This window comes from Fopius arisanus, unplaced genomic scaffold (genome assembly GCF_000806365.1).
Source record: "Fopius arisanus strain USDA-PBARC FA_bdor unplaced genomic scaffold, ASM80636v1 scaffold00025, whole genome shotgun sequence".
Lineage (NCBI taxonomy): Eukaryota > Metazoa > Arthropoda > Insecta > Hymenoptera > Braconidae > Fopius > Fopius arisanus.
The window spans coordinates 447764-462745 of record NW_011887764.1 but is presented as its reverse complement, the minus strand read 5'-3'; the positions used below and the strand labels follow the sequence as shown (position 1 = coordinate 462745).

At 37.6% G+C, this 14982-nt stretch overlaps 2 protein-coding genes across 3 annotated transcripts in view; both read left to right on the top strand.

The window, feature by feature from the left end:
• Positions 1-1671: 1671 nt before the first annotated feature.
• On the top strand, positions 1672-3475 carry LOC105264780 (uncharacterized). Its single transcript, XM_011301893.1, has 5 exons — positions 1672-1796; positions 2015-2215; positions 2370-2633; positions 3000-3167; positions 3250-3475. Exons 1-5 carry the CDS (start codon positions 1758-1760, stop codon positions 3271-3273), a joined length of 696 nt encoding a protein of 231 aa, XP_011300195.1. The 5' UTR covers positions 1672-1757; the 3' UTR covers positions 3274-3475.
• An 8318-nt stretch (positions 3476-11793) lies between these two features.
• The window catches only part of LOC105264779 (TWiK family of potassium channels protein 9-like), a 143767-nt gene continuing 140578 nt past the window's right edge, over positions 11794-14982 (top strand). For both annotated transcript variants that reach the window (XM_011301891.1, XM_011301890.1), the window contains exon 1: positions 11794-12868. The gene's annotated coding sequence lies outside the window, so the exon portion shown is untranslated. The remainder of the gene's footprint in view (positions 12869-14982) is intronic.

Below are 14982 nucleotides of genomic sequence, written 5' to 3'. Positions count from 1 at the left end.
TGCAAAAAGTATCCCCCGGAATTCGATAATAATTCAATAATAAGTTCAAGTGAACTCGGAATCATCTGAATTATATTCAAGTGGTGGTTCTTCCCCGTTTCCTATATTCCCCGTGCCTCTCCGTCTTGTTCTTCCTGACACTCTGTGACAGCGCCTCGCGAAACAAATTTTCTAGAGTTACTCGAGGATCCACTTATCGCAGGGTGGGGGGAGGGGGCTCTTTTCACTCTATTTTTCCTCTGCCCTATGCTTTTTTCCTCTTGCCCCTTTTTCTTTATTCTTTTCACCGACGAGCTTCCACTCTTCGTCACGATCCTCTCGAGACTGAGCGAACGTCATGCGGTCGCGCCTCACAAAACGTTGTTTCTTTGTCGCCTACTTCTTCATGTAAGTTCACTCCTGATGGTTTTTGTACGCCATTTAATTCAACCAGTGAGACGTGAGGGTTATAGTAATTGTGCACGTGACGGTTTAGCAGAGGCCAAAGGTTGTGAAGCTATGATTACATGAGTCTTCATTTGCTTCATTCACCCGTTTGACCATTTGCGGGTTCTTACCGCTTTATCGGGAGATTCTATAATTTTTCCCTCTTCCTTCCATCGTTGTCTACTTCGATGCATCGATCTACCTAGGCAAACGAATACCGATGATCGATTAAAAAATTGACAAGTCGTTGTTGATTTCAGGCCTGCAAAGACGTATCTCCACGCGTAACCTTTCTTACTAGTATATTTTGTCACTGGATTGCTAGGAACTTTTTTGGCTTTGCCCCGGACTGCGGACTCATAATGAAAAGAGTAGCGAACAATATTTCTTGTTATTCAGTCCGTAGGCGGGGTTGCTTTATGGACTGAGTGACACAAACGAATGAATTGTCCGAGATTAAATATTATTATCTATTAGCGCGTGGGTCTTAGTACATTTGGGCACGTGTTGCTTTGCTTGGAACCATTCTCATTAATACCTTGCTAATTATACATTCTATCCCCACCTTTTTAATTATTCATCCACGTGGTGATATCTTTCAAGGTTTTGTCGTAAATGGATTCATTGACATCAAATTGGATGACTCAATAGGAACGAATAATGAAGGGCTTAATTGGAAAATTGGTGAGCGGTACAAAGCCTAGACAAAAATTCTATGAAGAGACAGAATCAAGATTTATGTATCGACCACCCATACAGCAATCCGTCGTTGATACTGTAAATAACGCCACTGTGTTTGAATCATTCCAAATTCACCTGATGTATTAATTGTTTGCATTATGTGTATTAATATTTATAGAGTAATAATGTAATACAAAATAATGGAAAAATAGGAAATCCTAATGAAATCATAACGCCAATTTCAGAGGAAAAGAATTTAATTGGATTATATATTGACATTACTTGTCAAAAATGAATTTTTAAACAAACATCTGATTCTTTTTTAAATTTCAGGATTTTCAATAATTTTTTTGAGTGTTGCCAAATCTTCTCAGGGGACATCGTGCCGAAAAAATTTGTCGAATATGAATTTTCAAAAAAACATAGATTACCGGGAAACTAAATTTTGTTTCTAAGAAAATGTTCGAGCCTATTGGAATTCTTATCTAGAATATTTACCTGATAGAAACATGTGAATAAATACTTTTCAGCACGTATTCAAAGTCCCCAAGGTTTCCAGGCGGAAAATAGTATAAATTCTGAGATTCAAGCGACTTACGGCAGTAGCCAATCATCTGAGCATTAGTAGACATTCAAATCGATTAACCAACATGAAATATATAATTATTCTTTGCGCCGTTGTGCCACTGGTAAGTTCAATAATAATTTCTAGACTTTTCTCAATCTTTTCATAATACGATAATACTCTTTGGGATATCTAAATACTCATGATCCTGATGCACTGAGAAAAAATTCTCTTCCCAACTTGATTTAAAAATATATTTGGCGGAAGAAAATTTTTTAGCCAGTGCGAGGGATGCAGGTGTCGTATCATAATTTCTGTAATATCAGTAATTTCCATTGGCAGGCAATGGCCATTACGGGAGAAAATAATTCTGAGGACTCCAATTCGATAAAATTGTGGTCAGAAGAGACCCAGTCATGGATTAATGACTTTGTTGACACGTTCAGACGAACCATAACTTTTTTAGATACATCGATAAGAGCCAGCTTGGACAGAGTACATGATGTGTACTATACTTCCAAATATGAAGAGGTCAAGCAGAAGGTAATGCTTCTTTGTAATTTATCCGCAAATATTATTTGCTCGAATTTGCTGGAATTGAAATGTCTCCAAAGCAACGCGAAACTTTAGCATTATTTTCAGTTTTTCCAACTAATTATAGATTATAAAAAGCTGATTTCGTAAATGATGTTTTCAGTATTTAGCATTAGCAAAGGAATACGAGCACTCTACAGAGGATAAGTGTATCCAATATATTCGTGGAATTCTACGTGCCAATGAGAAATATCATAAACAGTTGTCCGATCATTTAAACAATACTTCACAAAGCTGGGTCAAGAGCGTTAACGACTTTCACTCGTTGAATACCACAGGGAATAAATTGGCGGAAATGATCGTTTCAGGTGATATATGTGGATCCGAGATCAAGATTAATGGAGTAAAAACAGTCGTCGATTGTACTGTAAGTACAGACAGGAATTTATTAAAATGTAATCAACCTTTGTTTGGCATTTGAATTTTCAATAGTCCGACTGTCAATTCAATTTCAGCGAGATGGACAATCAATCCCCGTTCATCTTGGAAATTCCATAAAATTCAGTAATATGAATTAACTTGAATTGTCAATAATAATTTCGATCTTCAAATTCATTTCATTCAAAAATCATTGCGATAATTAACCATTAAAATTATTTCATTTTTCAATATTCAAGATTCAAAATTTAAGAGAAATGAAACTAAAAATTATTAAAGTTCATTAAATATTGGAAAAAATTACGATAATTGAAACATTATTGTTTTATGAGCAACAAGACATTCTCATTTTCAGAACAAACAAGAAATGGCCGTTTACGAGAGCACTGTTGCTAAGGAAATCCTGAAGAATGTTAAAGGTTTTATGGCCTACGTCACGTATTGGGAGACTTTATTCCATAACTTTTATACAAACAATTCTTTCCAAGCCTTCTATTTCGGGAAAACTGACGCAGAGTTGAGGGTAAGTCCTCCGTAAATGCAAATAATTCATCCATTCATTTAACCAACGAAAGTGACTCAACCCTATATTTTCCTAATAACAGAAATTTTGCCATAAGAAGTCATAAGAGAGCTGTTGATGGATTACAAGATGAAAAATTGGAGAAGATGATCGCTATTTTATTAGATAATTATAGGACCGACCGTTGCATGTGAAGCGAATCATTGAAATTCATGCAGATTTTTAAACTGTCGGATTGATTGTCATTATTAAAGTATAAGGAACGTCATCTGAAAATGTTTTATCTAGAGATGTACTATTAGTAGAAAATACACGCTTCTCCAAACTGAATGGATTCTTGGTAAAAATATATTTTTCTCTCCGTGTAGTACTTACCTGTCCTAGCATTTTCCCGTCCTAGGGGTTTGGTATTCCGTGCCACCACCGCCTAGTACATCCTCACTGTCTCCATTTCTCTCTTTTTTTTTCTCTTGCAACCCTGTGTACATCCCCTTCATACCTCTCTTCATCCTCCGGGCGAATTTATGTCCTCAACAGGATAGCTGGCGCGCAGCGCGTCTCCACGGTACACATGCAATTGCACAATTATGTTGAAACTATGTTAATACGAATTTCAGGAAAGAAATGACTCACTTTGCATCTATACTTTTTCCTATTTCTCGGTGGAAAAATTCATTGGTTGGAGAGACTAACTTTTCGGTTGGACTTTAAGTTTTAAATTTCGTGCAATTCCCACGGACTTTGGTGATTCTAGGGAGAAGAATGAAGGGATGAAAATTAAAGGAATGCAATAGTGCGTGGAAAACAGGTCAATAGTGGGTTCGACACTGGGGGCTTATACAACTTAGAAAGACAGGAAGGATAAATTTTATTAATACAGCGAAGAAATTAAGTCTAAAAAAACGAGGAATTTTTAACGAGGAATTAAAGTAATTATTGAATTTTTAATTATTAATCTATTAATCTATTATTAAATTATTAATCTATTAAAAATTCAACCTTTCATTGGAAAATTATTACAATTATCATCTACCATGGAGAACCAGATTTTCGGTGATTTTTCACGATAAAGATAAATTTAGTGAGAATTTTGAATTGAAACCGACTCAATGATGAAGATGAGTATGCCACGTACATTGCCAAAGTGAATTTTTCTCATCGAAAAAAACTATCCCCTTGAAGATCGTGTGCACCAATAACCCCCAACCCCCTGGCCGCCCCCACAGGTCCACATTTCCGCTGCCTTCAATTTTTTCCTCAGCGAATCATCTCTTTCTTTTATTCTAGTCCCAGGTCCCTCCGGCGAAACAAAGTGCTTCTACTTTCTTCCCTCCAGAAACCCACGGGGCATTTCGACTTTTCCCTCTGCATCCCACTTTCCTCATTCTTGAAAACATCATTCGAAGCAGTTTCCCTGGCAATGATTATTCGAAGATATTGCTGAACAGCTACTGCACCGGTAGAAAATTAGATTTTCACCATTACCTTATTACTTCTTGAAGACTACATTCAAGTTTTTGCACCACTGAAGATATAAACTATCTCTCTTCTTCAACTTTTAATATCCGCAGCCATTAAACGTCTTAATCAGATGCTCGAGTGGATGAACGAGTACTATCTCAGGTTGGAGAATTCTTGGAGGTATTCAAACGACGTTTACATATTCATGGGTATATAACAGCTCTCTCATCATGGACAAACCCTCCCTCCACCTTGACCCTGTGCCTTCATTTATCCGTAACGAGCGATAATTCAGACCGAATTTCATCCGACTAAAACGCCACTGTAATGGCCATCGCTTCCACTGATAAGGTAATACCAAATCCAATAACAAATCCTAGAAATGAAAAATAGAATAGGAGAGTCTGGGGTAATTCGGGCACCCACTGAAAATTACATTTTCCATTTCTTTTTCATCATCTTCATTTTTCTACATTCTGAGTATAAATAAATAAAAATAATATATAAAATATATAATGGATACAGCAATTAGTCGATTGATCAACTATTCCACTAATTCGAATGCATCACTTCGATACTGAATTTGATTGCTATTACGTGAATTTAATTAAAATGATGATCATATTATCACAGTCTATCGTGTAAATAAATTAATATTATTGGGGAATACTGGGGGATCTCTTGTCGGTTCTTGCAGAGATTCTTGATTATTCTCGAGATGATCATTTGAGGGAAGAGTCTCAATGATCTTGTGTCTTTCATTCCCAACGAGTCTCTTCGTGCTCATCTTTTGTGGAAAAAATGGGGCTAAGCCGAATGATGTCTCCAGTGAGTTTCGGGGACATACAATCGCTCTAGAAAAAAATGTCATTTATCAGGCTTCCTTAATACGTCAATCCACAGCAGTGCGAAGGAGAAAATTATAGAGATGATGAACATGGTAATTATGGTAGTTGATTGTAAAAAATAATGCTATTCAATAAAGGAGAGAAGTGAATTGAAAAAGTGAAAAAAAGGGAGAAAAGAAAAAAAAATTGAAATGAGGGGCACGCGGAGTTCTCCATTCCCATCGTTCTATGGAATATGAAACGAATGGTTTTTTATTAACTCATCGGCGGAAATTATGAAATTAAAATGGAAAATAAATTTCAGATAAAATAATTTGAGACAATGAACTAAAATATAAATTTCACTTTTTCGAAATATATAATAATAAAGAAATATAAACCACAATCAATATATTCGTACTGACAATTGAAACGAGTAAAGCCACTGAATAATAAAACCCGCCGATTCGAATATCCATTACCTCGGGCGGAAGGAAAACATACAAAAGTATTCCCGAATTTTTAAATAATTCCGGCTACACAGTAAACGGTTCCCCAATAAAAAAAAACGAATGAATTCGTTTACTGCATTAATTCGCTGTCGGCCGATGGGGTTTTTGATAATTCAGTGCACTCGATGGTTTCACGGCGCTTCACTTGGACGTCCATCATTGATTTTCATAAATTTCGAGTTCAGCAAAACTCATTCCATGTTACCAATAAAATTCACAACCAAAACCGCTGTGAAACAGGTATTAAAAGTATTGAAGGGACGTACCCCACCACCTAGACATCTGCACTTGACGCGCTATTTCCGAAAGATGATAAGAAAAATCGTGAGGATGGAAGTGGTTTTGATACTCGACGAGGAGGTTTCTGTGCCGATCAACTCTCTCAGAAACTTCCAAGGCAGCGAGGGTCTTCCCTTTCTATCCGAAATCGGTCAACATGAAAGAGAAGCACCAACCGCCGGGGGATATTTAGAAAGACGTATAACGGACATTTTGATGTATTGACCACTGAGAGTCGAGGGTTCCCAGCCACAAATCCGGAAATTCATCCGATTCTCTTGCCTACCCCATCCCAATAATTCTTTCTTTCTCTCACTCCATGTCTCATCGTGTCCCCTCATCGAAACGCATAACGAACAATGAAGCAATCCCTTTCCAGACGAGAGAATTCGGAGGATGTCGTCTCTGAGGTACCACGGAATTGTTTCAGGCGACGATTAGATGCATAGCCTCGATAATGCTAGCAGTTCAATCTGCATTCGTAATGACGGACGAGTGGAAGGTGACACAGGGTCTGACCCGGTGTGGCCCTTCCTGGTACATTGACCGTCTATTAACCCCTCGGGCCACTAAAACGTTCGCTGCCTAGATGTCACGCGAAACTACCGAATGCCGAGACCTTCGGTCATCCCATAACAAGGAAATTCCACCTATAGAGCTTCGGTCTCATCTTCAGTAACGAATAGAGCCACTCCATTCCTCAACCACAAAGGTATCGACTGTGGAGAAAAATATCCTGTGTGAAACAACTGGTGTAACGAAAAGTGTCGGCACATTTCGTTGTCATTTAAAGAACACGAAAATTGTCAATGAAAAATCTAAAAAATGGGTATATTAAAAAAATTGTTTAATTAAACCAATTCCACCTTTAGAAACGATTAATAACGATGTGACGACGATTTTCAGAATAAAAGAGGAATATGTCTATGAATGAAGTATAAATCACATTGATAAGAGAATGATTTTTCATAATTATTAATTTTTAATTGAAATTGTGAATTTATTAGGAAATAATGAGGACATTATATTAGAATGAAAGGGGCACTTACACCTGACGTCTTTTGATGTTGTTTTAGGGAGAAAAAGTGCCAGCGGAATGGAGTACTTTGTAGGTGGCCCTTCACCCTTGACTTGATACGTATCCACATGGCCTCACATCAATTACTCTAATTTCTCTCTGACTTCTCTCATTCAGCTAATTTCCCTGTGATCCAACTGGTGAAACAATTCCCCTCTAGATCACAAGACTTTGTGATTTTAGCCGGTTTTATTACGGCTCGCGTGTGGATGTAGTTGGAATTCTTGAAAACGAGAGAAAAACAAAATGGGAAAGTACTGGTGGGCAGTTCGGAGCAATGGGATGTGATTCAGTTCAAAGGGCAGACATCGATTGCATATACAGCTGAGTACCTATCCACATTTCTGTGTGCGCACATACAGGTACATAGAGAGACCACAGGTAACAAGGATATGGCTGAAGTTATATTGGTCGAACCTCTGACACGATAAAAGTGAGATTGCTTTGTTTTTACATTCACCTTTTCGGTCAAGTCTTTCTTTTTCGTTTTTACGTTTTCGTTTTTATATTTCGAAATACTGCGAACGGCATCTTCTAGGATGCATAGAACTGCTGGATCACATCTCTTGAGTTATGAGGAATAAACACGTTGGTGTCACCATCTCCATAAAAGAACATTAGCAAACAGCAAGATATAAAAACAGCCCCATGTGTCCCATTTTTTCTTTCCCGACAAAATTTCTCCTCGAAAATTTCTCGCGTGACATTGTTTATTGTTAAACCCATGGTAACAGAATAGCTTCCCCTTTTCATTTCTTTTCGATGTTGCAATTAATTTTATTGCCTAAAAAACATATATTCACTCCACGCAAAATAATCAACAAGCAAAAAAAAAATCAATGATTTCTTCTCAATGTTATTACCAGGGGCTGTGGGAGAAATTTATATTGTTTGTTAATATTTTTCTCTTTCACAATGATCTCCATTAGAAAAATGGAATATCCAACAATTTTTCTTTCTCCATAAACAAATTAATTCCATGAATGAACCCGGAATGAGCGGTGAAAAATCGGTGTTATCATTTCCAGAATTTTCCAGGTACAAAAGTCGGGGAAAACATGGTAAAGGAAAAAATGGCAGGAGGTTCGTGGAGTCATGAAAACGAATGAATAGAGCGTGAGGATGTATCCAAAGAACCAACAAAACCTAATCGAAGGTAATGATTTAGCTATTAGAAGAATGATCGATCCACGCAAACACTGGGATTGGAGTATAGCCGGGGAATTCCAAAGCGATCAAACGATAATCACCGCAATCACAGGAATGGAATTTAAGCAGTGTCATATACGGTGAGATAATCCACTCGGGTTTGCTCCATCTCGGGGCATCTAATTATTCTAATTAATGAACATCGACCACGCCATAAACATCAATTAATAATCCATCTAACTGGCAATTTGAGGTGTATTTCATTCCACGCTGAGTTGGTGCGGAAAATATCCGTCAGGCAGTGATCCAATGATTTTTCATAATTTGGATTTTCACGTGTATCAGCTTTATGGAGCCCTGAGTTATACTCATAGCCCTTCCCCCATTACAAAGTATAATGCTTATGTTTTATATATATATCCCTGTTGTTGCTGATGTCGCTAAGCCGAGGGAAAGGATCAGGTCGCCATTTCTCTTCTCCTCGTTTCGGTTTTGCATGACAAACTCTCCACCCGCGCACTGACCGATGCATCTTTTTTTTGTTATCTTTCTTTCCCTTTATGCATCTCTCTTCCTCCCGTGGTGGAGACCCTTTGTGCACTTCAAGTGCTCTTGTTTCTTCCTCTTCCGGTACTCGAGGTACAAGTACTCATTCCTCTTCTCCACCAACGCGAATTTACATGACGTAAATGAAGGACAATCTAGACTCCCTGCAGACGGATTTTTTAATTCCTCATCTGCAGATCGATCCATTATTATGCAATAGAAAATAATTTCTGGAAAATATGGAATTTGTTTTTGTCTTCTTTTCACTTTCGGAAGGATTGAGGCCCAATTTTTTTGGAATTTTTTTTATCAATCGTTGTAAAATTTTTGTACAAAAACATTTCTGAATTTATTTTGTTTTTAAATAGATAGTTTTTTAATTAATTCGTAACAATCTGGGATGTCCAGAGTTGAAATTATGAGGGATTTTCAGCAAACGGAGTGATTCGTTCATTTCAACAAGAGTTTAAGCTCACCGAGAGGTAATTTATTTTACATCAAAAAGTTATGCTATTTCGAATTCACCCTGGAATGATGTTCAATGTTAGTCTCAATGGAAACGGACTGGTAATTAGAGAAGAGAATAGAATTTTATTGCTCCATTGTATGGGCGTGTCTTTCACGAAAAGCATTCTCCTTTTTCCATCCTCCAGCCTCGTATGTGTGGTAAATTCATTAAGGTGGAATACAAAGGCGGTAACTGCGGTGTTTACCATCTCTCTGGTAGAAAATAAAGAGTGGAATATTGCAGCGGCTCATTTCGGGGCTAAAATTGAAATTTCGTTGACTAGAGATTTTCAGGGGTCTTAAAACACCATATGACGCCGAGTTCTTCCCTCACGTCAAAAATAAATATGCTAATAATTACTTAAAAAGTCACATGCATAATTAATACATGCTACATATATACTCCTCTCATTACTCCTCTCATTACTCCTCTCATTATTCTCAAAGAAATAGATTCGATACAATATTTTATTCAAGCCGATCCATTATGAATTTAAAAACCAATCACATTATCAGCGAATAAAAAATTCATGAGTGATATTTCATCAATTTTTTAATTGTATTAAATAATAATTATTTATTATTAATGGTTTCTTCTCTGAGTGGTGCTCAGATGAATTTTACAGCTGGTTCTTTTTCGGTTTGATTTCAGTAAGTTGAAGAAGGAAAAATCATTTAAAAAATTGTTTTTAGCTCTGTGGTGGATTGGATTGCTATTGAAGATGAGCACACCAATTCCGTGGGAAATCCTCAATTGATGGGGGTGAAGTGTGTTTATGATGGATTTAGGGTTTATGGTGGGGGGATAGGGTTGTTAATTTTGAGGAAATTCTCTTCGGAGTGTAAAAGTTATCATATACTGTGTCAAACAAAATGGAATATTGATCTTGTCGCTCAAGGCAGTTGGAAGTACGCCATTCCGAACCGAGTAATTTTTACAATTATAATAGTGATTATTATTGTAATAAATTTTCAATCAAATTTTCAAGTTTTCATGCGCACCCATCGAATCCTATTGCAATTTCAAACATTTTCCCGAGTCGAGCATGTGGAAATTTGATTATTCAATTTATTTTGGTGCACAGTATTTGATAATTGTGAATATTTAACGCGAATTAGTAATGGTGAATTCAATATTTTATATCCAGAGAAAAATGACGAAGAATTCCTCAGTGAAATCCTGAGAATTCGATTGGCAGTTGAGGGGAATCGCCTGTTCGATGTAAACATCTTGTTTTTTTTTTCGATAATTCTCGTCTTTTCGAGCAGTTTTATTTCATGGATACCGGAAATAGTGTAGAGAATAGAGAAAGGGAGGAGAAATGGGTGGAGAATAAATTTAAAATTCTGTTGGTTGGTAAAATCGATATTTCTGTGCCAGACACAGTGCTCTCGTGCTGATTCTAAGGATCAAAGCTTTGTGAGGGTTGTATAGGTCTTATTTCCCTGGCTACGTCATATTCAATTAGTGTGATACACCAAAGACTTGTCTAATCTCTTCGTATAATTGCATGGTTTGATATCTTCTCTAGGTTAGCTTCGGAATTTGAGAGATTAATTGAAATTATTATTCCGTTCTTCCTTATCTTCACTATTTTGTACGACGAGGAGACGAAATAAATGGAATTCACGAATAATTCATTAAGTGGAAGGGGTTTTATTTTAGAGTCTGTAATCTGTGTGAAAATATTCAGTAAGAAATCCAGAAGAATTGAAAAGCCAACAAAAATTGTCATAAAATCAATCACGTTTTCACCAACAACCGTTTCTTCAATGTAATTTTAGTTTCCACGCCAATGGAAAAATCCGGAAAATTTCGGCAGAAAATACGATTTTGTAAACACTGCTACTCTGTTTATTTAGGTTTACACAAATACACACTGGACACTTATTCAAATAAATATATTTTACATCGTCAAATATAACCGAAGACATGTGTGGAACAGTGTTTTTCGGGTGGTGTTATGAATTGCAAAAGAATGATTTTGTGTACTTGCTCAGTAATATTTTCGTACGCGATGTGCTGTAGAAATCATGGTAATCGAATCGTTTGGATTAATAACAATTATCGGTATAACCCATCAGTGTATTGGCATCGATTTTCGCGCAACCCTTGGTCGCCCGACGCACTGACTCGGCTCGACTCGAGTGCCTTCGGCTTTCCTCGCCTGTGCAATCAAACGGGGGTGGGGCTTGCAAGCTTTCGCAATGGAAGACCGGTTTATTCGACGCTCGGCGCTCGACGTGCGCGCCTTCTCCGAGCCAATTCCTTTATCCGGCAATCCTCCGGCCCATTTCACAACCGGTTCCGAGTGTCAATTGAAAAGGTAATCAGGCCCCATTATAATTATTCATTATCACGCCTAATCAACGCTAATCAGAAGAACAACAGTCGAGTTTTTTCTTCCGCGGGAAGAAATATCAAATTTACCGCTTGCCAGTGAAATCCTCGGTAATGAGTTTCTTACTTCGCTCTCTCATTATCGGGAGAACGATTATGAATTGAATTCCAGTGAAAGTTTTGTTGTTACGTGAAACTAATTTGATACACGAGAAGTTGGGGAAACCGAGACTATTTCACGAGGGGTTGGATTTTCGGTGGTGCAATAGAATTTCATATGGTGGAGGGTAGTTTACTCGTGAGTTGATATCATATCTTGGAGATTGAAAGTACAGAACTGGAAATTTCATCAAAGTTCAGCAACAATGAGATTGCAAACTCATGCATAAAGTGAATGCAATCGGGGAAATTGTTGTTAGAATGAAATATCGGGGGTTCTGTGTGAGGATTGAGTAATTTTATCGGATCCAGGGATATTTCTATTGTGAATTTACACTGGGTAATTGAGCCGGGGGTTAATTATCCAGTGCGAGGGGCTTTATGTACCGCAATAAGGTGTGTGTTGGTTTATGTCTGTGTGAGTGGGAGAATCAGTGGTTTTAGGGCCGGTGGGGGGTAGCTTTGGTCAACGAAAAGCCAATGCCTCGGGAGGGGGTCAATTCTCCTGAGGACCCTGTCCGGCTTCCTTGTCTCGATTCTCTTCACCTCTTTTTCTTTCTTTACCCTTTTTCTTTTCTTTTCATTAGCCAACTTTCGTGACTTCAATTAATTAACGTCAAGAGCCACAGTGTCAAGTGTTGAGTGAGTCAGTGGAAGATACTTTTTCGAACTAATTAAACTGAGTTCGTGGGCTTTTAAATGGAATATTTTTGGGATTAAAAAATTTCAATGAGTCTGTGTGCAGGTGTTTGGATCAGTGTGGACAACCGGAAATTGTGTATTTGAAAAAAAAATTTCTTGTGAATGAATGGAGTTCGCACGTCCTAGTGCACGGGCTAGTGGTGAGTGAAAATTTTACTGTTTTATTTCAATTCTGCATTTTACCGGGGAAAAATCTGGCAATGAATTTTTTTCGTCATGACTTTTTCATTGAAATTCTAGCGTTAGAAACAACGCGGTAGAATGCGTGGGCTTTCTCCTTTGTTTTTGGTGGTGGGAATCGTATTGATTCGGCGATTTTTTTTTCTCTGTTTGGGTGATTGTGGCGGGATAAAATAACGCATGAATAACGTCAAATATTTCCATCTCCATTTTTATCCCTCAATCCTCGAGAGATTTCCGGTGTTTCATAGATTGTGATTACCTGTCATACATTGTTTCAAAAAATCCGCATGCATAAACTCACGAGAAGGATTTATTCCACTGGATTGTGAGATTATTTTCCATTCGTGAAAATTGGGAAATCACTGGGAAACCCGGGAATTTGTCAATTTTACTGGTCAGGTAGAATCAGAAAGTTTCATCTCGGGGAAATAGAGTCTTCTACGAGAAAAATTATTCTGGTAAAATATTCTTTTACATTCGAGAAATATTCACTTATAAGTAAATAAATTGAATTCAATGGTGAGACGATTCAAGAATTTATTCCACTCTCTACGGAAAGTTGAGTATTTAATTCAGATTTCGGTAGGACAATTAATTTTCTCTTGGATTTTTTAAAAAATTACCAGCTGCAGGACAATTTAAACCCTGAAAAAGCCGCGGAAACTGAGAAAAAATGACCTGTGAATAGTTGATCGTTTCCACGAAACAACCAAAAGAGCAGTTCCACCCAGTCTCTTCGCATAAATCACCAAAACAATGCGCTGACGGATCTCACCCCGTGCAAAATAAATCTAGTGGTTCCACAAAAACAAACAAAAAGCTAAATATTAATCCTCTCCTCCCTCACCGTGCCGAAATAACTCTAGGCAAAATTACGTTGTTATAAATTTCTTTCGTTTTCCGTAATACCTGTTTAAAAAAATCAGTATTACACATTTTCTTTACAATTCTTATTTTGCCTTTACTACTGAAATCCAAAACTTATTATATTTTATCTCAATGGAATGACTATTTTTCAAAATGCGACACGTTAAATTCGACACATCATTGTCAATAACTCATAATAAAATCAACAGGATTAAAACATTCGAATGGCATTGTAAAGGGCTTGTTCAGGTCTTCATCGAATCCTCCGATAATTGGCAATAAACATGAATTTTCGGGCGTGACATAACGGTGAGGAATGAAAAAACTTCAATAACTCGATAACAACGCAACTACATCAAATCCAACTGACGCCATTTCAAAGACCATAAAACGTTCTTCAAAATGGTATATAAATATTCTCATTTGTTTAAAAAATTGAACCAAAGTCGTAACCCGGGTAAAACATGAAAATCGCATTTTCTCTTTCAAAAGGGAATAACTCCATGAAAAATGGTGGGCATTACAGATCTCGGGTATTTTTCGGAAGATTATTTACTGAGCTCTCAAATAAGTACACCGGATATTATCTCAATACGAAAGAAAGAGGGGAATAATACCGAAAACCGAGGTGTACGCGAGCGTTACGATCACGGATCATTTACTTATGAATTTTAGTCAGCGAATAGAAAGTGATAAAAAATGAGTACATAGATCCAGTAGATAGAAAATCGAATGGGCGTCATATGGGTGTTGGCAATGAGGCGGGGGTGATTGAGGAAAGGAGGAAGTTGCCTTCGTTTGTAGGTACGAAGGGATTGGGGGAATTCAGGATGGAATTCACGATTGGTAGAACGGGCGTGCCAAGAACATTTGGTAAGAGTTACAGACGACGCTAATATCGGTAATGCCAGAGCTGAAACCTGGACTTGTGCACGTAGACCCTAACCTACCTCAGCATGTATTTCAGTTTCACTGGAACCTGTCCAACGTGAATATACCCCAGAGGGATAAAAAAAAAAGCCTCTCTCCCAGGTAGGAATTCCAAGCTCCAACAACTGGTCCAAGCTTGGCTCAACCTAGACTTGCCTAGGCTTTGGCAACCAAGCTTGGGCCATATTTCACCCAATGGTTAAGCCAGGCTTCAGCCAATGTTGAAACATGAGCTTTGGTTACCAGGCACGGGTCAGAAATGGGCCAAGACTGG

Coding starts and splice junctions, on each gene's coding strand:
- LOC105264780 (XM_011301893.1), top strand. CDS start 1,758: ATGAAATATATAATTATTCTTTGCGCCGTTGTGCCACTG. Junction 2,216..2,369: donor ATGAAGAGGTCAAGCAGAAG/GTAATGCTTCTT, acceptor TGATGTTTTCAG/TATTTAGCATTAGCAAAGGA. Junction 2,634..2,999: donor AAACAGTCGTCGATTGTACT/GTAAGTACAGAC, acceptor TCTCATTTTCAG/AACAAACAAGAAATGGCCGT.